We start from the raw sequence: 24556 nt of genomic DNA, 5'->3' as shown, positions 1-24556 counted from the left end.
ATCCAGGGAGGGTCTGCAGTAAGTATTGCACCTCCCCATCTTCCTTACATCTTTACACTTTTCAATTTTACAATTCACAATATCCCCTTCCTTGTGAATTTCTACCGGGGAGCAATGTATTCTTGACATTTTCCAGGCCTTGATGTCAGCTTTATGCTCAGCAGCAGAGGTATTTCAGTGTCAAGAAACATCGGAGTTCCAGTCTAAATTCATCACTAACTGTGACTGCGGGAAAGTCGCTTTACCTCTCTTAATCTTAGCATCAGCCTCTGAAAAATGAGGATAATAATTCTGGTGATTTTACAGAGCTGATGCGAAGATAAATGCGCGTTAACGGTTTAATACAGAGCCCGGCACGGTGTAAGTGGTCAATAAACACGAGCTATTATTATGAGCAACGCTGTGTCCTCAGAGCCTCCCCACCAGGACGTCAGGGAACGGTGCAGCAGGAGCGGAGCAGAGTGCCTCCCGGGAATCCTTCCCCGCGCGGCCGCGGCGCCGCACAGCCGCCGCCATTCGGGCTCCAGCCCCGTCCGCGCGTCTCCCGGCGTGGGTGCGGGACCAGGGCCCTGCGGGGCGCGCAGGGTGAGTCTGTGGAATAGTGGTGGAGGACGGCGCCACGCTAGGCGGGGGTCCCAGGGAGTCGGCTGCAGGGGTGTCTGCTGGGAGGGCTGGACCGCGGGGCTCACCGAGGTCCGACGGTCGCCCGCAGGGTGAGGCCCCCAAGAAGCTGCGGCAAGTGCCGCGCCCGCCGAGCTCGCTCCCGCGCCCGCCCCAAGATGGCGGCCCTCCCCCTCCCCTTGCGCGCGCCTCCGCCGCTCGGGGCGCGGCCCCGCGGCCCGCGCGCTCCTGGGCGGGGGATGTTGTGATGGAGAAGCCGCGGCGGAGCCCGAACCCCGCAGCCTGAGCCACCTCCGTCATCTGGGCCCGGGGCCTCACCGCGCAGGTAGGAGGTGTCCCTGCCCCGGCCCAGCCCCGGTGGCTGCGTCCCGATCCCCAGCGGCCGGCGGACCCTGTAGCCCCTACCCTGCGGCAGCCCGGGTCCCCCGGCCGGCCCCATCCCCCATCCCCGGGTCGCCCTTCCACCGCGCGCCTGCAGACCGTCCTCTCATACCCACCATCGCAGGGTCCACTCGGGCCCTCACACCGTCCCTTCCGCTGCCCTTTACCTCCTGCCCCTCGGGGTGACTAGGGGCGGGTATGGAGGACGCGAAGCGAGGGGCAGTGGGTGTTGGGGGAGGGGAGGCCCAGGTCCGGGAAGGGGACGTGGGGTGGGGTGGGCTGGCAGGCCGCGCCGATTCCAGCAGGGGTCCCAGGCCCTGGATCTGTCAAGCCGCATTCTGTTGCCCTCAGCGACCGAGGGGTGTGCCCTGGGGCGGCTGTGTCCCCAGCTCAGCCAGGAGGCCTAGCACTGGCAAGAACACTGATTAGGAGCAGTTTTCCCACTGCCAATTCCTAACCTGTTTAGTATGGGCCTGTGTATCTCTTGCATTCTGAGCCCCTCTAGCTATAGTCCCAGCTCTCTCCACCCTTCAGAGTCAACGCTTGCTGTCTTCATTTCCTTACTTCCCATTCATTCTTAAAATCACTCCACTCTGTGTCCCTGACACCCACTGAAACTGTCTAGGCCAAGGTCACCGGAGACCTCCTTGTGGAGAACTCCAGTGGACACTGTTATCTCCTTTACCTTTGAGTAGTATTCGGTGGGGTATGTCAACTCACTCTCCTTGAAGCATTTTCCTGCTTTCTGCCCTACAGCATTGTCTGCTCTTCTCAATCTCATTTGCTTCCTCTCCTCCTCTCTTTAGATGCTGGTGAGGCTCTTGGCTCTGTCCCGAGCTGTCTTCTCTCATTATCTGTTCTTTCTCCCCAGATATTTTATCTACTCCCAAAGCTTCAAATTTCATATATATGCTAATGATTCCCAATTTTATATATCCAGCCCAGACTTCTTTCCTGAAATCCAGACTCATATGTCCAGCTGCTCTCTTGACATCTCCTTGAAAGACAAACAGGAGTTCCAAACCTATAGATTCCAAGCTAAATTATCTTCTGTGGTTTTCTCTGTACCCTACTTCCAAATCTGTTCTTCCTTCGAATCTCAAAAATGGCTCTTTGCCAATCTGGAGTCATGAGCAAGACTTGAGATTAACCCCTCTCTCACTCTCTGCATCTCATTTCACCAAGTTCTGTCACATCCACTGCCTAAATATTTCTCAAATCCATTCATTTCGCTCTGTCCTCACTGCCACCAAAGTTAATCTGGGCCACTACCTTTTTTTTTCCTTGACTACTTTAATAGCATACCCTCTTGCCTGCCTCCCTTTAACTGTTCTCAACACAGTACCCAGAGTGATCCTTTGAAAAATGCTTCCAATCACTTATTCATGCAATAAATATGATTTCAGCACCTAATATATGCCAGGCACTGTGTTATGTCCTGAAGATATAATTGTGAGCAAAAGAGACTGAGTCCTTGGAGCTGACAATCTAGGAGAAAAATCAAATAAGAATAACATTACAAATGTAATATGTACCATGAAGAAAAGCTGTATGGTGCCTTGAGAACGCACAAGAGCAGTAGCTAAACTGGTCTCGGGGATAGGGAGAGAGGGTCGGAGGACAGCTTCTCTGAGAACATGACGTTTGAACTAAAATATAGTGGATGAGTAGAAGTTAATTCAGCTCAGAGAGTAGGAGAAGAGGTCCCAGGAAGCATGGAAATCACATGCAAACACCTTGTAGAAGGAAAACACATGTCTTCGAGGAATCAGAAGAAGGCTACTGAGGCTGCAGAGCAGTGTGACCAAAGCCAGGGGCAGGGAGGAGGAAGGCAGGCGCCAGACTGAGCAGGAAATTTAGGCCATGTTAAGAATTTGGTCTTAAGGGCCAGGCGTGATGGCTCACGCCTGTAATCCCAGCACTTTAGGAGGCCAAGGCGGGCGGATCACCTGAGGTCAGGAGTTCAGGACCAGCCTGGCCAACATGGCGAAACCCCATCTCTACTAAAAGTACACAAAAATTAGCCGGGCATGGTGGTGTATGCCTGTAATCCCAGCTACTCAGGAGGCTGAGGCAGAAGAATCGCTTGAACCCGGGAGGCAGAGGTTGCAGTGAGCTGAGATCTTGCCACTGCACTGTAGCCTGGGTGACACAGCAGGACTCCATCTCAAAAAAAAAAAAAAAGGGAATTTTGTCTTAAGGTCTTTGTCCTTGATGGTAGTGGATGTGGAGGGTAGATGAGGTCCAGAAATTTTTCTCAGAGAGGAAATCATCAGTACCTAGAGATGGATTGAACATAGCAAGTGCAGGAGAAGGACATGTCAAGATGTACCCCTGCTTCAGATTCACAGAATAGGATGGATTCTATCATTCCATGAGCCAGGATCCTGAAAGAGGACCAGTTAGTGTGTGGGAGTGGGAAACACGAGTGGGTCTATTAGCTTGAGACATCCAAGTGGAGATGTTGAGTAGAAAGTTGAATGTACTTGTCTGGAGCTCAGGTGAGGGGTCTGAAATGGAGATTTGAATTGGGAAATCATCAGTGTATAACTGAAGCTGTGGGCATTGATGAATACTTATACTGATTATAGGATGAGAAAGAGGAAGGGGCATGAGAATAAGCCATAAGAAACTCCAGCAGGTAATGGCTAATAGAGGAAGATGAGCCAGCAGAGGAGTCTAGGAACCCAGCAAACAGTAACAAGAAGTGTAAAAGATGAGATGAGATGAGGAGTGTGGAGATGAGAGTGTGGAGGCCCCGGATAGAGGCTGGATGAGAGATTCATGGGGTCAGATGCTGCTGGGAGGACAACCAAGATGAGCACTGTGTCTGTTGGATTGAATGACACAGGGGTCATGTTGACCTTGGTAGGAGCTGTTACTGAGTCGTGTTGGGAGTGGAAGCAGGTTTGGAAAGGGTTGAGGAGTGAGTGGGAGGTGAGGAAGTGGCAACAGTGAGTGGAGACAACTCTCTCAGGAAGTTTGCCTGTATGGGGGAGGAAAGAGAGCAGGGAGTGGATCTGGAGGAGCGTCAGGTCAAGTTGGGAGACCGTGGATCCTATTGAGAAGGAGAGGTTGATCATATAGAGGAGAAAATAGATAAACAGTGGTATAAAATTCCTGGAAAGGCATCATAGGAAGAATCCAAATCATAGGTGAAGCAGTTGGTTTTGGGAAGGAGAGAAAGGGATAGGTGCTGAAGTTTGGTTAGGTTTTTATGTTTGAGGTTGTTCCCCAGTTGGATGGCTTCCCTTTCCTCTGTGAATCAGGAGGGGAGATCAGCCTCTGAGAGGGGTGGCCAATGGAGAGTTATGTCCTAGTCTCAGGCAGGCCGTTGCTGATGTCTTGGCTGTAGTAAGCCCCAGGTTCCTGTAATGCCCTCCTCTTCCTCCTTCATGATATTCAGTCAACAAATAGGGAATGCTATGGGTGCCAGGCACTGTTCTAGATGTTGCCGTTACACTGCATTGTAACAAGTTGTTCAATGACTGTTTCCCGCTGAACTGAGAACTCCTCCAGAGGAAGAACCATTTCTTTTGTATTCATCACTGTGTCTAGCACAGTGCCTGGCATATGGGAAGCTGTCAGATTAGACAACTCCTGACTTTGAGCAAGACTCAACCCCAACCCCTGTGGTCTGATGCCAGGATCTTCAGGCTTAGTGACTACTTCTTTCACTTCCTGCCCCGAGGCCCCTGCCCAGCTCCCTGCCTTGAGCCAGAACCCATTTGGCTCTTTGCATCCTTTGGTAACTCCAATGAGAGGGGAGAGATTAGGTTGTGTTCCTTCTTTAAAAAATTGGACTGAGATCATCTTTTTGACCTCGAGCAGTGGGGTGTTGGTGACCACACCACCTCAGGCTAGATGCTCAGGCTTCAGCACTCAAACAGTTTCACCATTCTTCCTCTAATACTTCCTGCCCTGGTGACCAGATTGGCGGGGCTGCCCTGAAGTCAACTTGGCTCTTCACTGTTTCAGCCTCACAGTGCATGCACCCTTCTCAGATCATATCTCCTAGTGCCAAGGAGGTTGGTCTCTGCCTGACCTTTGAGAAACCTGGCTCTGTACACTACTGCTTCAGAGAAGGGTTTGCCATCCTTAAGGTCCTCTGAGCATGGCAGAGTCGTGGAGTCTTCTGCTTCCTGACACCCATGGAGATGCCACTCTTGAACAGTGTCTGTGCCAAGATGTTGGTTTAAGCTACCTCCCTCGCTCCCTTTTCCTAGATCTCAGCCCTCACCTCTCCAGGATTCCTGTCCCATCTTATTTCCCACTCAGGGACCCTTTGGCATTCTCTGACACCCTCCCAAACACTCCCTTTGCTCCTCCCCAGCCCATTGGGCCACACAGCCTTTCTTGGTATTTATTCCCAGCCAGTTCTGAGCTTCCTAGATCCTCCCACCCCCTGTGTCTGTCCCGTTCATCCGTCCTTTCCTTCTGCAACAGCCCAGTCTGTGTCGGCACACGGCACACTCTCTTTGGTAATGGGAATGTGAAATTGAATAAGACACCGTCTCGGATATTCTGATAGCATGTGGTTCTGGCTGTTGTGAGACACGAAGGAGGGAACAGTCACTTGATGGTGGGGAGAGAACAGGAAAGACTGCTTAGGAGCTGTAACTGCTGAGGTTAGTTTTGAAATACAAGCAGAGGTTCTCACAAGGGGAGACAGAATTCCAGGCCGAGGGAGCAGTATAAACAAAGACCCAGGGCTTTAAGAGTGTGCGACATGTTTCAGAATCTGCCACGCTTCATGTGGCTAGAGTATAAGGTATAAAGGAGGCGGGAGGTGGGGAGAGGACTGACAGGTTATAGAGGCTGGCTTAAGAGGGCTCTTGGGTGTCTGCTGACGAGTGCAGGCGTTATCCTAAAGGCAGTGGTGAGCCCTCTCATTTTCTGAACCAGGGAGTGACACAATCTGGTTTCCATTTTTGGAAGATTACTGTGGTTCTGGGAGGAGGTAGAGCTATTTTTTTCTTCATTTATTCCAGTGGCCGTGAGTTTTCTCGTTGGCCAGGAGGAGTCACACTGAGCAGATCAACAGCTCCACGTGAGGCAGGCGCGTGCACAGAAACCTTTTTCATTTTAGAGATGTATGAGCAGCATAGCACTAGTGTCTGAGGAACTAGAGACGTAGAAAGGTGAGCTATGGGGCTGGGCGCGGTGGCTCAAGCCTGTAATCCCAGCACTTTGGGAGGCTGAGGCGGGTGGATCACCTGAGGTCAGGAGTTTGAGACCAGCCTGGCCAACATGGTGAAACCCTATCTCTACTTAAAAGAAAAAAAAAAAAAAAAAGAATTACAAAAATTAGCTGGGCGTGGTGGTGGGCACCTATAATCCCAGCTACTCAGGAGGCTGCAGGAGGTTGCAGTGAGCTGAGATCGTGCCATTGCACTCCAGCCTGGGCGCACCGCACCTGGAGAGATGGGCAAGCCCTGCTCAGGCAGCTGCAACACCTGTGCTCAGCGCTGAGAACACAGAGGGAAGGGGGGTAGTGGTGAGTCAGGGAAAGAAAGAACTCCTTAGTAGAGGAACAGGGAGATAGGGAACTCTCAGATAAGACATCAAGGAGAAAGGTCTGTACAGTGGGAATTAGAAAGAGCGCAGTGCAGTGTTTGTTGGGATGGTCAGTGAGGGAGAATTGTCTGTTGGGGGAAGGGTCGGGTAGGGCGAGAGAATCAGTGAGGCCATCGAGGGAGGAGAGAGTAATGTGGTAGGGGCTGTCTGAAGGAGGGCTTGCATGGAGGGCTCACGTTGAGAGAGAAGTGGGCAGTGGTTGGTCAGGGAGAAATAACTGAAATCGGGGGCTGGTGAGGGTCCAGGGAGAGAGCACTTTCTCATGGGGGTCCGGGAAGGAGAGCAGCAGAGCAACTGGAAGGTCAGGGAGAGTGGGGAGGATGGAATGGGGCCGAGGGTGGGTCCCTGGGTGGCGGGCTGGAAGGATAGTTGGGACTCAAATGGTTGCGGAGAAACTGACCCACAAAGGGCTGTGAGGAGGCAGAGGGAGGGGTCTGGAGGGGGAGCTGTCCTTGTGGAACAGAACGTCCCCTTACCTGAAAGGCAGGTGGAGTTTGTTTGGGGCACCATGAAGCATAGTAACGTAACCAAAGTGTGTTCTGACACTGGCAGAGGAGATGCCAAAGCGAAGCCTGGAGGAAATGGGGACTGATTCATACATTCATTCAGCAAATATTAATGGAGTTCCTGCTCTGTGCCAGGACTACACTAGGCACTAGGCATACTGTATTTAACCAAAAAGGCAAAATCCTCACCAACATGGAAATTATAAATTATAGTCATGAGGAGACAATCATTAGACAAAGTAAATAATAAATGGGCTTGTCAGATGGTGACAGGCGCTGGGGAAGAGTTTAGGGATTGCTGAGGAGGGGCGGAGGTAGCCTGTAGTTTTAAAATGGGTGTTCAGGGAAGGCTTCACTGAGGCTGTGACATTTGGTCAAAGATCTGAAAGGCTGGGCCGGACGCAGTGGCTCATGCCTGTAATCCCAGCACTTTGGGAGGCCGAAGTGGGTGGATCACGAGGTCAGGAGTTTGAGATCAGCCTGACCAACATGGTGAAACCCCGTCTCTACTAAAAATACAAAAATTACCTGGGCGTGGTGGTGGGCACCTGTAATCACAGCTACTCAGGAAGCTGAGGCAGGAGAATCACTTGAACCCAAGAGAGGCAGAGGTTGCAGTGAGCCAAGATTGTGCCATTGCACTCCAGCCTGGGCAACAAGAGCAAGATTCTGTCTCAAAAACAAACAAACAGACAAACAACCCCCAAAAAACAAAGATCTGAAAGGCTGAGGGGCCCAGGGGAAAGGCTCCCATAGTGATCCAGGACAGGGCATTATGAGGGCTGGCAGAGGGACCGGTGCCCAAGGGGAGCTACTTCATGGAAATTGTCACCAAGATGTAGCTTCATCTGGCCAGAGGAGCCATGAATTGCAGCCGAGCGCCCTCCCTCTGTGACCTCCCTTCCAGTGCCATGCCCTGTAGGGCTGGTTCTGCAGCTTATTTGCTCCTGTCCTCACAGTCCCTAGTATGGGGTGGGCTTGGGGGCTGGTTGAGCTGAGTGATTTATGGGAATAGGAACACAGCCGGAGGAGCTTACAGTGATGGGGCTTGGGATGGAAGTGCGGCCGGAGAGGGGCAGTCAGTGATCAGTGTCCAAAACACACGAGCCGGTCCCACTCTAGTGGTGTTCCTGGCACAGTAAGCCCCGGCTGGATGAGCTGGGGGGTGGGGAGGCACAGAGAGCCATTGTGTGGAGGCCTTGCTGGTGGGACCGAGGGCAGGCACCAGCTGTGCCATCCCAGAAAGCTCAGGGCAGGGGATATAGGGATGGGGTGGGCCTCAGACCTGGGCCTGGACTGTGATGGGGATGATAGTGCTGGGACAGAAGTTGAACCCAGTCATTCTCATAGGATAGAGAGCCATGGGTGCTAGCCTGCTTAGTGCAGGGAGATGAGGAGGCACAGGGCATAGCCCTGGGGCAGAAGCAGTGATGCTGCTGTTCTGGACCAGAGGCTCAACAGCATCTCCCCTCCGCACCCCACAGGAGCTGCCAAGGCCATGTCTGTTCCATCATCACTGAGCCAGTCGGCCATTAATGCCAACAGCCACGGAGGCCCCGCGCTGAGCCTACCCCTGCCTCTGCACGCTGCCCACAACCAGCTGCTCAACGCCAAGCTGCAGGCCACAGCTGTGGGACCCAAGGACCTGCGCAGCGCCATGGGGGAGGGTGGTGGGCCTGAGCCAGGCCCTGCCAATGCCAAGTGGCTAAAAGAGGGCCAGAACCAGCTCCGGCGGGCCGCCACGGCCCACCGTGACCAGAATCGCAATGTGACCTTGACCTTGGCGGAGGAGGCCAGCCAGGAACCTGAGATGGCACCCTTGGGCCCCAAAGGCCTGATACACCTGTACTCTGAGCTGGAGCTCTCAGCTCACAACGCAGCCAACCGAGGCCTACGAGGACCTGGCCTGATCATCAGCACTCAAGAGCAGGGGCCAGATGAGGGAGAGGAGAAGGCGGCCGGGGAGGCCGAGGAGGAGGAGGAGGAGGATGATGATGAAGAGGAGGAGGAGGACTTATCTTCTCCCCCAGGGCTGCCTGAGCCCCTGGAGAGTGTGGAGGCCCCTCCCAGGCCCCAAGCCCTTACAGATGGCCCCCGGGAACACAGCAAGAGTGCCAGCCTCCTGTTTGGCATGCGGAACAGTGCAGCCAGTGATGAGGACTCAAGCTGGGCTACCTTATCCCAGGGCAGCCCCTCCTATGGCTCCCCAGAGGACACAGGTACCTTGTGGAGCTTGACATGGGCATGTGGGAGGGTGTGAGGGCAGAGGTTAGGACTCTCATACAGAGGCCAGTGCCAGCCTGATGTGAGCTGAGAGCCCATACCCTGAGGCCACAGCAGGCCATGTCCAGGCTTTTCCATTCAGAGAGTGCTTGGACATTCTGGTAGATCTGACCATCATGCATGCCCGGATGGATGGATCTATTCATTATGCATGCCACCATGGTCGATAAGTGGACTAGTTTACTGGGCACTGACTAGGTAACTGGCCCTCTGCTCAGCATTTTCAGGCTTTATCCTTACAATAAAGCTGTGAGGTAAATAACTATGATGATTCCCATATTACAGATAACAAAAAAGAGATCCAGAGAGGTTTAGTAGCTTTCTCGAGACCACAGACAGGCCGAGATTACAATAGAGCTGAAATCTAAACCAGGTTTCAGTCCAGGCCTGAGCTCTTGGCCCCGTGTTATGCTACCGCCAATGCATAGAGCAGAATGCACTCAGGTGCACTTGGGACAGTCGGCCCCCTTTTTTTTTTTTTTGGAGACAGTCTCGCTCTGTCGCCAGTCTGCCCCGTTTTAACAGGTCACGCCTGCTGGGAGCAGCCAGCAGCTCCCCACAGAGGTCTGTTTGGAAAGACTGGGAATGTTGTGTGCTTATAATCCACATGCTCCAGCACCATTGCAAGGATACAGTTTTGTCAGGAGTAGGATATTGACTAAAAGTTACAAAAGAAAACCCTTTGGGTAGGGGGAGGAGAATAGATACTAGGACTCCAGGGCTTAATCATTAAATATGTCCATTTAAATTAAGCTGAGTCTCCACATTTTCTAATGTCGTGTAGCGAATACAGGAAAAGCTGAGGAACAAAGAGTGGAGATAATGGGCTATAGTTACAACCAAAACCCTGGAGTTTTGTAGATGGAGGTCTAAGAAAGATTAGGAAAGTCCCCTATCCTTACCAGGTGGCGGACACAATACCCATACCCCAGACTGTGCAATCTTTGTGGAGAACATGCAGTTCAGATGAGCCTAGGGCTGCACACCATCCCCTTTCGAAAAACTCGTTCTGGACATTTTCAAACATATGCAAAAATAGAGAGAAAAGAATAATGAGCCTGATTTACCCACGACCCAGTTTTACCAATTATCAATACATAACTAATCTTGCTACCTGCATGCTCTCTTCCATTCCTAGGCCCAGCGCAGGTTATTCTGAAGCAAATACTTCTATCTATAAATGTTTACAGCTGGGTGCAGTGGCTCACACCTGTAATCCCAGCATTTTAGAAGGCTAAAATGGGTAGATTGCTTGAGCCCAAGAGTTCAAGACCAGCCTGAGCAACATGGCAAAACCTCTCCTCTATAAAAAAGACAGAAAAATTAGCCGGGAGTGGAGGCATCAGCCACTGTGGTCTCAGCTACTCAGGCGACTGACCTGAGAGGATCATCCGAGCCCAAGAAAGTCGAGACTACAGTGAGCCATGATTGAGCCACTGCATTCCAGCCTGGATGGCAGAGAGAGACCCTTTCTCAACAACAACAACAACAGTTTACTTTTGCATTTCTGAAAGATAAAACTCTTTAAAAAAAACCCACCACAATATCATTATTGTACCTACAAAAATTTAATAATAATTCTTTAATATCATTAAATATCCAGTTGACATATGTTTTTAAAAAGGCAGGATTGAGCCTGGGCACAGTGGCTCACGCCTGTAATCCCAGCATTTTGAAAGGCTAAGGTGGGTGGATTGCTTGAGGCCAGGAGTTCAGAAACAGCCTGGTTAACATGGTGAAACCCTGTCTCTACAAAAAATACAAACATTGGCTGGGCATGGTGGCTTATGCCTGTAATCCCAGCACTTTGGGAGGCCGAGGCGGGTGGATCACGTGAGGTCGGGAGTTCGAGATCAGCCTGGCCAACATGGTGAAACCTTGTCTCTACTAAAAATACAAAATTAGCTGGGCGTGGTTGCAAACGCCTGTAATCCCAGCTACTCGGGAGGTTGAGGCAGGAGAATCACTTGAACCCAGGAGACAGAGGTTGTGGTGAGCTGAGATAGAGCTATTGTACTCCAGCCTGGGCAATAAGAGCGAGACTCCTTCTCAAAAAAAAAAAAAAGAAGGAAAAAAAAAATGTAGAGACAGTGTCTCACCATGTTGCCCAGGCTGGTCTTGAACTCCTGTTCTCAAACAATCCTCCTACCTTGCCTTCCCAAAGCACTAGGCTTACAGGCGTGAGCAACCATGTCTGGCCTGATCTATCTCTTAAAGTTATGTTTGATCAAGTTCCCCTTCTATTTTTTTTGTTGTTGTTGTTTGCAGTTTTGCTTTTGTTTTTTAACTGGAGAATCATGTTGCTTGTCCTGAGTTTTCTATGGTTTGGATTTTTCAGACTCTCTCCTGTGGTCATATTTACCATGCTCCTCTTCCCCTGGATTTCCTGTAAATTGGTAGTTAGTTCTAGAGCCTTGATCAGATTCAGATTTGAGCATTTTTGTGTTTTGCTTTTGCAAGAATATTTCATAGGTGGTATTAAATACTTCTACTAAAGGCAAAGTCTGATTGCCTCTCTTTTTTTGTGATGTTAGTGGCCTTTGGTGGTCATTGTCTCAACTCCTTTTAAAAGGAACAGCCCCTCCTGCACTCCAGCTGATTATTTTTGGGATTGGGGTGAGGAAAAATATAGTCTCAATGCAGCCAGTTAAAGGGAAACTGAAAACTAGATATTGGTGTAAAATAGCCGAATTTCTAAACGTTAACAACAAATTCTATTTTTTAAAAAGCACTGTGCAGGCCACACACAATCTATCTGAGGCTTGCATCAGTCTGCAGGTTGTAGGTTGGAAGTTTGCAAGACTAGGGGGTGTGAGTCAGTGACCAAATAGAGGCCTAGTTGCTCAGTTGCCCCTGGGATGGTCACTGTGGGGGCTGCAACTCTGAACTACCTATGAAGCTTCTAGGAGTAGGGGGATAGTACTGCTGAAGAGCTGGGGCGGGTTTGCTGGGCAGTGACCTCAGCAAGGATGTGGGAGTGGCAAGAGGATTCTCAAGGATCGTGCACTGGTGGAGACTTTGTGAATTGAGGATAGAGGTGGGGGCCAGCCCAGGAAAGGGGCCAAGTCACTCTTTTACAACTGTGTTGCTATGACCATGAGGGCTGCAGAGAAGGTTTGTGCTCCTGCAGAAATGAGGCTAGAATTGAGCAAAAATTATATTCTCCTTCCTATTGTAGGATATTCATAGAGCTATGGATTGAATGCATAAATGCATGAATTCATGAATTAAATGAATGATGAATGAATAAACTTTACTACCTGTATTGAATTCATACTCTGCTCCAGGCCTTATCGTAAATGCTGGAAATGTATACTATGGGGCAAAGATGTTCTTACCTGCTGGCCTTCACAGCCTGGTGAGGAGATAAAGAAAGAAACAGGTGGTTATGATCAGTGCGATGAGCTCTCTGGGGCTGGGGAAGTACAGGAGGGGCCCCTGACCCTGCCTGTGAGAGTGGTGGGGGAGAGGGCAATGGGTCAGCTTTAAGAAGGGGCCTGTATACTGATGGCTGAAGGAGAGGTAGGTGATAGCCAGGTGAAAATCGAGAGAAAGGGAGGTGGGCTGGGAGAGGACAAGGGGGCATGTCCCAAGCAAAGAGAGAGAAGGGGAGTGGCCAGAGGTAAGGCTGAGAGGCAGACAGGGGTTCATGACAGCACATAAAACCTGGGGAGGAATTTGGACTTTATCCTGAGGGCAGTGACAAAACAATTAAGAGGATTCCGTTGGAAAATTACTCGATTAGTTTAGCATCTCAGAAGAATCATTTGGGCTGTACTGTGCAGCTGAGATTGGAGGAGACCAGATAGGAAGAGAAAGACCAGTTATGATGTTTTTGCAATGATGCAGGTTAAAAAAAAAAAAGCTAGTAGCCTGGGCTATGTTAGTTATGTGGGGTGGAGAGAAGGGGAAAGCGTTAAGTCAATCACTGATTCCTGAGCAAGTGAGTACACCTGGCTTCACCACTAAGGCATTTGTGGATGAATGAATGAAGGAAGGAAGGAATGATACGTGAACATTTAATGTATTTTATGTGTAAGTGTCTGCATGAATCGATGCAGGAGTGAAGGTGTGCATTCTGGAATAAATGCATGTGTGTGAAAGCAAAGGCCTGGGTCGGCTGCGCTTGGAGGGAGATGTGCCAAGCTCCAGAAGGGCCTCCCAGATGGCCAAGGAGGGAGAAACTGCCCTTCCAGGACAGATCGGAAGGATGAAGCTCTTTGAAGCAGGAAGGTACAGGCTGACAGGGATGGCAGATGGATTGGTGTGTGTGACTCAGTCAGGAGATGGTGAACTGGTCCCCAGATTCCAGAAGTGTCCAGCCCTCATGAAGCAGGCTGTGGCTGTGGAGGGCATGGAGGCCCTAGGGTGGTGTTCCTGGAAGGTTTTAGCAGGAGAGTCCTGAGGCAATGGAGGGTCTCTAGGGAACAGCAGGTATTCCCTGAGCCTCAGCTAAGTTTCAGGTGCCTATTGAAAACCTTATTCCATAGAGTGTGAGTTAGGGGGTGAGGAGAGGCGGTGATGGCTGCCTAGAAGGTGGATGGGCAAGAGCCCCTCCTCTTTGGGTGTCTGTGGGCCCACGTCATTTGGAAGCTGAGGATGGTGAAGCACCCTGCCTGAATAACTCTCATCAGGTGTGCAGCCACCTTGGAGTAACCACGCCCACTCCCAGCCCTGCTGTGTCTGGTTGCCCAGCAGCCGGGGTCTTGGGACTGCCTGTCCCTTAGTACTGCCTCTTGGACCAGTCAGGATTCCTGGTTTCCCTGGTAACGGGAAGCACGTCAGCAGTCTGGGCGCTCCCAGCCGGTCCTGGTGCTGCGGTTGCCGAGGAGACGCTGCAGCCTAGCTGGGCCCTGGCAGGTGAGGGGTGGGGGGTGGTGCTGGGAAGCCCCAAGCCCAGCCTCAAGCTTGCTGGGGCTCAGGACCTCAAAGCCCACCCTTGGGTTCAAACTGCTGTGCAGGTCCTGGACAGGGGCGGGATCCCTGAAGGCCTTGAAACCACACCCTATTTATGCTGACAGCTATAGGCTCTGCAGGGCCCCAGGCAGCTGGGGTATTCCTTAGGGGCTGAGTCTCCTGGTATCCCTAAGACTGGGCTTGGCTTAGGCACTGAGGTAACCACTGGAGGGTGGGATGGAGATTCAGGATTGGGGGAGGGGAGCCAGGGCGAGGAAGAAGAGGTGTGAGCAGAAGGGGCTGGGGTCTCATGAACCTCCCTTTCTCCTCCCTTCCCCACCCCCCAAGGAGATTCCCTAGCATGGTGGTCCTGGCCCCTCCCTAGCAAGCTCCAAGCGGGGGAGGATCTTGCCTGGCAGACGCTCTGCCCTGGTGAGAAGGGGGCGGGATGAGCTTTTCTCTGCAGCCCAGCACCAGGCTGTGAGCCCAGCTGGCTGGGCTGGAGGGGCTGTGAGGAGGGAGGGTGGAGGCAGGAGGGGCCGGGAATGAGCGCCATGTTCTCCCAGGACTTTTTCCTGGCCATTATCCTGCAGGACAGCAGCGCAGGTGAGGGGCAGCATGAGGTTGGGCATCGTGTGGGGTGGGGCTGACAGGGAGAGAAGAGTTAGAGGACGCATGAGCGGGTTACAGGGTTGGAGTGGTGTGGCTCTGCCGGCAGACAAGGGTGTATGACACAGATGCGAGGTATGTGTGTATGTGCATGACATGTTTGCTTGCAACTGTGTGCAGCAAGGGTCAGGAAGTGAGCGTCTGTGGTGTCTGCACACATTTGGCAGGGTTTGACGTATGTCGTGTGTCTGAGTGTGGGTCCGCCTGTGTGTTTGGTACCCACACGTGTGTTAGGGGCCATTGTGGTGTGGTATCTGCACACCTGTGTGGCAGGGGCTCGTATGTTTAGCTGCATGCACACACATCTCTGTGGTGTCTGCATAAGTGTATGGCTAAAGTTTGTGTGTGTTTGCCCCTGCACATACATGTGCACCTGTGTGTGATACCTGCCATCTGTGCTGGCATTTTCTGTGTTGCATACCCTGGTGTTTGTGGCTGCACAGGTGTGTGGTAGGGCTTGTATGTGTTGTGTGTCTGTGTATACATGTACGTGTGCAGGAGCTAGAAAGTGTTCACCTTCGTGTTAACTGAGATAATAGATATGTATGAAAGGAGGTTAATTGGGGTCACCCAACATTCATTGCTCCCTTCCTTCTCCCCTCCCTGCCTTCCTCCTTTCCACAGTGTGGCCACATTAGCCACCAACAGGGCCCAGGAGGAGACCTGAGCCATGTCCCCTACTGGTGGCCCCACATGTGGTGACTCCAGACTATAGGCTCTAGGCAGAAGCAGGAACTGTGTTGTGGTATAGCTCTTCCTTCACCCCTTCTCAACCATGGGGTCTCAGAGAGGACCGGGCATAGGCACCGGCTGTCTGCTCTTTGGGTAGGCTGACCCTCACCAAGCCTCCCACCTGGCAGATTCCTTCTGGAACCCCAACGCCTTCGAGACGGATTCCGACCTGCCGGCTGGATGGATGAGGGTCCAGGACACCTCAGGGACCTATTACTGGCACATCCCAACAGGGACCACCCAGTGGGAACCCCCCGGCCGGGCCTCCCCCTCACAGGGGAGCAGCCCCCAAGAGGAGTCCCAGGTGAGGCTCACAGGCCTGTTGAGTTTGGGCCAGGGGTGGAGGGAGTGTGTGCTGCTGGAGTAGGATAGGACACTCACTCACTACTCCCATCCCTCCTCCTAGCTCACCTGGACAGGTTTTGCTCATGGAGAAGGCTTTGAGGATGGAGAATTTTGGAAGGTGGGTAAGGGGACCTGCTTTACCACGGGATAGCTGGAGGAGGGGCATCATTTTGATACTGATTCCTCAATCCCCTTCCCAAGGATGAACCCAGTGATGAGGCCCCAATGGAGCTGGGACTGAAGGAACCTGAGGAGGGGACATTGACCTTCCCAGCTCAGAGCCTCAGGTGAGCTGCCAGATGCAGTGAGCTGGCAGTGGGATGGATCTGTCTGGAAGGGGCCTTGGGACAGCTCCATTTATGGGAGCCCTGTGCCAAGTATTACCATCTGCCTTCAGCCCAGAGCCGTTGCCCCAAGAGGAGGAGAAGCTTCCCCCACGGAATACCAACCCAGGGATCAAGGTTTGTTCAAGACTGACAGCCATTCTGAGTGTGGGGCCCTCTTATTTGTCAGACAGCCCCTAATGTTGTGCTCTGAGGAGCCTCAGCGCAGCTCCCCAGGTCCTGAGTTAGGAGTTCTTCCAGTCTCAGCACAGAGCCCTGTGTCTGAGCTGGAGGCACTTCAGTTTTTAAATCAACCAGCCCAACAGCCAGGTTGGGGGCCCTTGTAGTCTTAGTTCAGGTGCTTTTTTCTACTAGCTGGGGTCTCCTCTGACATCTCCCTCACCCTAACCACATCCCCCTCTCCCTAACCACATCCTGCTTGGGGAGCTTCTCCATCTTAGTTCAGAACACCCTGCCTCCTGCCACACTCTGTAGTCAGGAACTCTCCAGTTTTGACTCAGATCCTCTACCTCCTGCCCCTCTTCTGTGTCTGGCAGTGTTTCGCCGTGCGCTCCCTAGGCTGGGTAGAGATGACCGAGGAGGAGCTGGCCCCTGGACGCAGCAGTGTGGCAGTCAACAATTGCATCCGTCAGCTCTCTTACCACAAAAACAACCTGCATGACCCCATGTCTGGGGGCTGGGGGGAAGTAAGGACCTGAGCCGGGGGTAGGGGGTGGTACTATGAGAGTGTGAAGGGAATTATGAGAGATGGGAGGTCTGACCTGCCCACAAGCAGGCTGGGAAAGGGGGATATTGGCCCATCCTAAGTGGCAGCCCTGTGGGATGGATGAGTGACCCCAGGCTAGGACCTTGGGAGATAGTAGCCTAACAACAGTGGAGTCAATGTGAGAGATGACACGTGACCTCCACTAGAGTGAGGCCTGCAGGGCGGGTGGTCTGACACCAAAGCAGGGGCCCCAGAGCTGTGGCTAACATCCCCTGAGCTGCAGGGGTCAGAGATCAGCCACCATCCTGGCTGGAGTCCCACTGAGTGCCTGCTTCTGGTCCTGCAGGGAAAGGATCTGCTACTGCAGCTGGAGGATGAGACACTAAAGCTAGTGGAGCCACAGAGCCAGGCACTGCTGCACGCCCAACCCATCATCAGCATCCGCGTGTGGGGCGTCGGGCGGGACAGTGGAAGGTGGGAATAGGGCTTGGGATTCCAGGGTGGGAGTTCATCCAGCATCAGAGTCCTGCTCTCTAACTCTGTTATTTGCCTCTCTTGTGCTGCTGGACCCAGAGAGAGGTACTATGCCTATTTTCCCCCTCCTACACCTGGACCAGATGCCTGGAAGCACCCAAGCTCCCCTCTTCTGCCCTGCCCCTTCCCACCCGCTATGCTCCACCATTACCCTCCACCTCAGCATGCTTGCCTGTCTACCCCCCCTCCAAGAAGGCAGCACCTATGGGGGACCAGCAGTGGGCAGAAGCCCTGGAGGAGCTGTGATGGGCAGGGAGGACGTGGGTGGGGTGGGGACCAGGCTCGGCACTGGATGGTACTGGGAGACACTGAGGTGCCCCTTCCCCAACAGGGACTTTGCCTACGTAGCTCGTGATAAGCTGACCCAGATGCTCAAGTGCCACGTGTTTCGCTGTGAGGCACCCGCCAAGAACATCGCCACCAGCCTGCATGAGATCTGCTCTAAGGCACGGCCCCCTCCACTCCCTGGACTAGTTGCCACCTTTGCTCTACAAGGGTGTGGGTGGGGTCACTGAGTGGGGTAGGGGGGCCCCAGGGCAATGAGGCTCTAATAGATTCTCCCTGGCTCCTCGCCTCCCTTCCTTCCTCAGATCATGGCCGAACGGCGTAATGCCCGCTGCTTGGTAAATGGACTCTCCCTGGACCACTCTAAACTTGTGGATGTCCCTTTCCAAGGTCAGTGTCAAAACCCCTCCAGGTCCAGCTCAGCTTTGTTGGCAAAGGTGGGTGACCCAAGGAAAGGCATGAGCTCCTGGACAGTGCTGATAGACAAATGAACACATGAAGACTGAATACTCCAATACGTGGAGGGACTCCGGTTAAAGGGAGGCAGGGGACAAGATGGAAGTAGGGCCTCGGCTGGGCAAGTGTCCAGCTTATGCCCTGCTGGTGGGGCTGGGGGTGAGCAAGGTCTGCCACCATGATCAACCTTCTCTTCTTTCCCATAGTGGAATTCCCAGCGCCTAAGAATGAGTTGGTCCAGAAGTTCCAAGTCTATTACCTGGGGAATGTACCTGTTGCTAAACCTGTTGGTATGTGTGTCCTTCTATACCCAGGGGCTGCTACCTTGATCCTAAAACTCTGCCCCTACCCTCTGCCTTCCAATACTTCTTCTACCAGACCTTCCTCATGCTTGGTGTCTCCCTACCCTTTAAAATGCATCCCACCTCCCTGTACTTCTGTCCTAGCTCTATTTCCTGTCCTGCCTATAGCAGCAGTCAGCACGCCTTCGCTGAGCATCAGCCACGTGAGTGGTGCTGAACCAGGCACAAAGGGAGACCCCACTCCTTCATCCCATGGAAAAGCTTTGGTGGGATTGGGAGGCTGATGTTAGATGACTGGAGACACCAGACAGCAGCCTGTAGCTGGGTTTAGTGTTACAGCACCAGCTGTGGGCTGGGAGCATCTGGAGGAGGAAACAGTGAGCATAATTGTCACATACTTCATTGTTGCAAAGAATTTTTTTTTTTTTTTTTTTTTTTTTAAAGACAAGTCTCGCTCTGTCCCCCAGGCTGGAGTGCGGTGGCGTGATCTTAGCTCACTGCAACCTCCGCCTCCTGGGTTCAAGCAATTCTCCTGCCTCAGCCTCCTGAATAGCTGGGATTACAGGCTCCCGCCACCACGCCTGGTTAATTTTTGTATGTTTAGTGGAGACGGGGTTTCACTGTGTTGGCCAGGGCTGGTCTTGAACTCCTGACCTCAAGTGATCCACCTGCCTCGGCCTCTGAGAGTGCCGGGATTACAGGCGTGAGCCACCGTGCCTGGCCTGATCTGGTTAACTCTTATATTTCAGTGCTTTCCTAGTGTCTGCTATTTATTTGTTTATTCACTTAACAAATACCTTTGAAGCTTACCATGTGGCAGGCCCTGGACTAGGCACAGGGAGAACAGTGGCCACAGTCCCATTTTCATAGAGGTTATAGAAGGTTATGGTAGAAAAAAACCAGGAATTAATAAAATAATCACACAAATAAATGTGTGAGTTATTCATTGAGAGAAAGTAGCAAGATATAACAAAGGAATTTCATCTAGTCTGAGGTTGTAAAAGACTTCCCTGTGAAAGTGACATTTGAACTGAAATCCAAAAAATAAATAGAAGTGAATGCGGTCAAGTGGAATGGAGGTGGGGGTGGGATGGGGGAAGATCAGGGTCTACAGTGGGAGGCACTTTGGCATTTCCAAGGTACTGAAAGAAGGCCAATGCAAGATGAGGCCGACAGCTGGGCAGTGGTCAGGCTGCCAGGTCAGGGACCTCAGGGGCTATGTTAATGATTTTTTCTTCATCCTAAGGGCAGCAAGGAGTTATTGAAGTCTCCGAGAGTGCACTTGCCTTAATCAGATTTGAATTTTGAAAGCTCACTTTGGCTATTTCATGGAGGGGACTGTTAAGTGGGTGGAGGTGGATGTGAGCAGCTCAGTTAGGAGGCTCTTGCTGTAGTCCTGGCCAGTAATGAGAGTATCTTGGGCAACAATGGAGCTGAAGAAGAGTGCGTGGATTCAAGAGCTGTTTAGACAGGTATAGTCAACAGGCCTCAGTGATTGGTTTGATGTGGGTGAGGGACAAGGATGACTCCTAAGTTCCTGGCTGTTGGACCTTCTGGATAGTGGATTATTTCTTTCAAGGTGGCAGATGCTTGAAGAGGCCAATTTGAGTGTAGAGATTGTGAGCTCACTTTTGGACATGCTGGGTTTGAGATGCCTTTGGGGAAACTGAGAGGCAAAGTCAGGTTGGCAGTTAGATTCACAGATCTGGAGCTGAGAGGAGAGGTCTGGGCTGGAGATAGAAGTTTTGGCATTATTGGGTTGTAGAGGTAATCAAAGCCATGGATGTAGAGTAGCTTGGCCCTGGAAAGTGGGCATCCTGAAGTGAGAAGGGAAATGAAGCTAGTCATAGCCTTGAGGCCCTCCAACATTCAATGGATGTGTAGAGGATGAAACTGCCAAGGATAGTGACAACTGGAGAGAGGCAGGAAGAAGAAAAGAGGCTACCTGAAGAAGAAGTGGTAGAGTATCATGTCAAAAGACACACAGGAAGAACTCAACAAATGTTTGATGAATGAAGTAAAAAATGAATTAATGAATAAATGAGACTTGCTTCAGATTACATGGCCAGGAAAGCTAGACCTGGGAGTCAAACCCCGGTCATCTTTAATTCTCTGCACTTTCCCTTATACCGTGCTGACTTTCATGTCCAAAATCTTACATTGAAAGAGGGGACCCTTCTTAGAAAAGGTGGGGATTGAACTGAGGTTTTGAAAGAAGGCTTGGATTTGCAGAATGGAGTGGGTATTTCATTTGGATTCGATGGCACTGCCAAAGACTTGGAGCTGGAGGTGAGAAAAGCATGCTGACCCTTACGCCTTTGCTTTCCTCCTTCTCGTCCTCAACTTCTAAACCCTTGTTGGCTCTTCCATTTGTTACCCCCATTCCCATATGTGCTTCTTTCCATCTACCACTTGACTCTGGTCCTCCCTATGCCAGATCAACTGCCTGTGACCCTTGACTGCTCCGCTTGGACAAGTGGTCTCTAAACTTACTTCCTGCTTTATCTTATGCTCGTTTTTAAACATTAGCCCCTCCAGAAGCTGCAATATTCATTCATTTATTTAACAAGTGGTAATGAATGCCTGATACATGTCAGGCACTATTCTAGCTTCTTGGCATGCATTAATCAACAAAACTGACAAAGATCCCTGCTTTTATTTAGCTGACATTCTAGCAAGGAGAGACAGACAATAAAATGAGTAAACCATGGAGTATGTTAGAAGGCAACAACTGATACAAAAAAAAAAAGAAGAGAAAAGCACAGCAGGATTAGGGGGATTGCATGTGGGGCTGGAGGTCAAGGTCACAGTGTAGGTTTTAGTCCTGAGTTATCAAATCTGACAGCCTTTTTCCATACCTTGGTCCACTGCTTTCACTGCTTCCCTGCCAAACTTCCCAAGACTCTGAGGCCAGGCTCCATCTCCCACAGCCCCATCTATTCAGCAGTTTGACTATGATGTCCCTTTCACACACCTGAACTTTGAGATTTCCAATTGCCCTGGCCTAAATGTCATAAACATCACACCCCTCTGCCTGGCTTTTGAAGCACTCTGCAATCTGACCTGGCCCATCCACTTCTGTGACACTTGGTTTTACCAGTTCGGGTGCATTTGCCCTTGTTGCCTTGAGAGTGACTTGCTCATGCATCTGGAATTTCTTCAGCAGATAAGCCCTGTGTTAGAATTGGGGACAGAGGGATGAATTAAATTCCGTTTCTGTTCTTGAGATGGCCACGGCCCAGTGTGGAAAAAAGTTTTCCAGCAGTTACAAGACGTTATGGTAAGAGTTGTCTCAGAGTTGTCCTCTCCCTGCCCTGCAGCAGGCATGGCTTCCTAGACAGCACCTAGTTGGAGCCCTGAAGGATGACAGTCTGGAGTTTCTCAGTCCAGCAGGGAAAGGGCACTCAAGACAGAGGCTTTTCCCTCAGTTGCAGTCTGTGTCTCTCAAGGGCATTCTCTTCTCTTGCTTTGTATTCCCCATCTGCTGTACAGGCCATTTGCCAAGATTAGTTGTTAATAATAATGCTACACAAATCATCTGAAGCTCAGGGAGCAGTAAAATATGAAGCTTGACAGCTCTGGTGAGGCCAGTTTTTGGAAGACTTGTATGCTTTTGGGAGCAGTTTGGCCTTGATCCAGCTAGAAGTCAGATGAGCAAGGCCAAGATGGGAGAAGACATGCAAGGAAGACATTTGTCCTCTGCCCAAAAGAGTCCACGTGGTCTGCTCCTAGTGGGAGCTGAGAGCCACTAAAAGGGGCAGAGGGCCTGGGAGTGGACCACAGAGGCATGTGCCTTTTGCACTGGCATTGTGCAGAGACAGTAGATCACACGGCCAGCGTATGAGTGTGGGGACTAGAACTGATGCCTTCGCCACAACATGTGCTCCTGCCTTGGTGCTCTGCTGAGTGCAAGCAAAAGTGGGATCCATGAGGGGAAATGTTTAACAGCAGTTTGAGGTGGAGGAGGCCATGTGTTATAAGGGAAAGTTGATTGATCTGAAAGTCAGGAACCTTGGGTTCCTTGGCTCTTGAGCACATTATAGACATTCTTGAGTAGAACTAAGATCTTGAAAGCCCTTCTAGTTCTGAAAACTAGTAATATAGAGAAGAGGTAGGAGAAAGGCATGGCTAAGAACCCAGGCTCTGGAATCAGACTGCCTGAGCTCAGGTCCCCATTCCTCGATGTGACCTAAGGCATATTACCTATCTCTTCCGTTTCCTTATTTGTAAAATGGAAATAAAGTAATCTATTGTGATGTTGTTGTGTGGGCACAAATGAGGTAATACACTGTAATGACTTAGCACAATGTGATACAGAGTAATCACTCCTCAGATAGATATCTTAAAAAATAATTGGGTCTTGGGAGAGGACTGGCCTGTAGGGCCTGATTTGGGAGTTATTGTGGTGTGAAGCAATGTGGTGTCTGAGTGTGATGAGCGCTGAGAGAGCATGATTTGGGGAAATCAGAACTTTGAGAGGTCAGTCAGTTCAGAAGTGTGGAGGAATAGGCAGAGCCAGTGAAAATAACGAGCCTAGGATCCAAGATTTTAAAAAGTAGGAAAATGTCCAGTTACTGAAGCCAGGGGAGGAGAGCCCCAGGGAAGGGATACTTGGACAGCATTGTCCAAAATGTAGGCTGGCAAAGTGGGGATGGGGCAAAGGCTCTGGGTTTGATTGGGTGGAACTAGAGGTCCAGGGTAGAGCTGGGGTATCCTCTGTCTACCCTCAGTGGTATCTTGTGTCCATATGTTCTAGGGGTAGATGTGATTAATGGGGCCCTCGAGTCAGTCCTGTCCTCCAGCAGCCGTGAACAATGGACCCCAAGTCATGTCAGTGTGGCCCCTGCTACCCTCACCATCTTGCACCAGCAGGTAAAGAGCTGGGGTAGAAGTCGTGGCTGTGCCTTGCCATAGAGGGGAGACTGGGGGTGAGGGGAAGAGCTGCTAAGATGGCTGTGGAACACAGTGTGGGGTTGGTGTTCCTTTTTAACTGAGTTCCCTCCATGCAGACAGAGGCAGTGCTGGGAGAGTGTCGGGTGCGTTTCCTCTCCTTCCTGGCCGTGGGCAGAGATGTCCACACGTTTGCATTCATCATGGCTGCCGGCCCAGCCTCCTTCTGCTGCCACATGTTCTGGTGCGAGCCCAATGCTGCCAGCCTCTCAGAGGCTGTGCAGGCTGCGTGCATGGTAAGCTAGTAGGGTGGTGTGGTGGTGGCGTGGCCCCATGTGAGGCAGGCTGGAGAGTGACTGCCCTGCTTGCCTCCGCAGCTTCGCTACCAGAAGTGTCTGGATGCCCGTTCCCAGGCCTCCACCTCCTGCCTCCCAGCACCCCCTGCTGAGTCTGTGGCACGGCGTGTAGGGTGGACTGTCCGCAGGGGTGTTCAGTCGCTGTGGGGCTCCCTGAAGCCCAAACGGCTGGGGGCCCATACCCCATGAAGAAGCCCCCACCTTCCCTCCACCTGCTTGTGTTGGGCCCCAGGGAACTAAAGGGTGTGGGTCAGGGAGGGGTCTAGAGGCTATTCCTAGGCCTCAGGCCTCCCAAATATGCCCCTCCCCAGTAGCTACGGTTCCCTGCCTAGGAGCTGGGGAGGGAGAGATCTAATCCCTTCAAGGAAGTGATAACACTGGAGTGGTTAACAAGAGGAGCAGGAAGCAAGGCCAGCCCTGGTTCTCCATCCCCATGTGTTTCAGGTGGAACAGGAGGAACTGGTCCAGGCCAGGCCTCATCCTCCTGGACCCAGCAGGGGCAGAAGGAGGAAGGGACTGGTCCAGGCATGGGTCCCTTCCCCCTGCTCCATGGGCACCTCTGCTGTATTGATATCACTAATAAAGTCTGTCTGCACTGCTGTGTGCCTTCTTATGCCTGTACCACACCATCGACCCATTACCCTGTGCCTCAGTTATGATCTTGCTCCAAAGA

General features: G+C 51.7%; 1 protein-coding gene across 6 annotated transcripts; it reads left to right on the top strand.

The window, feature by feature from the left end:
- Positions 1-326: 326 nt before the first annotated feature.
- On the top strand, positions 327-24482 carry APBB1 (amyloid beta precursor protein binding family B member 1). 6 transcript variants are annotated; one of them, XM_003819072.5, is made up of 14 exons: positions 327-585; positions 8570-9304; positions 15794-15969; positions 16072-16128; positions 16212-16297; positions 16408-16471; positions 16891-17040; positions 17407-17534; positions 17926-18040; positions 18185-18269; positions 18542-18625; positions 23394-23509; positions 23647-23823; positions 23905-24482. In XM_003819072.5, exons 2-14 carry the CDS (start codon positions 8584-8586, stop codon positions 24070-24072), a joined length of 2127 nt encoding a protein of 708 aa, XP_003819120.1. In that variant the 5' UTR covers positions 327-585; positions 8570-8583; the 3' UTR covers positions 24073-24482. The 6 variants fall into 6 exon arrangements, with proteins under 6 accessions (XP_003819120.1, XP_034787927.1, XP_054950031.1 ...); XM_034932036.3 differs by having other exon boundaries at positions 439-585; positions 15779-15969; XM_055094056.2 differs by lacking the exon at positions 327-585 and adding an exon at positions 761-946.
- The last annotated feature ends 74 nt before the right edge of the window (positions 24483-24556 follow it).

This window comes from Pan paniscus, chromosome 9, assembly GCF_029289425.2.
Source record: "Pan paniscus chromosome 9, NHGRI_mPanPan1-v2.0_pri, whole genome shotgun sequence".
Lineage (NCBI taxonomy): Eukaryota > Metazoa > Chordata > Mammalia > Primates > Hominidae > Pan > Pan paniscus.
Note: the sequence above shows the minus strand (reverse complement) of the source record. Positions and strands in the feature narration are given on the sequence as shown.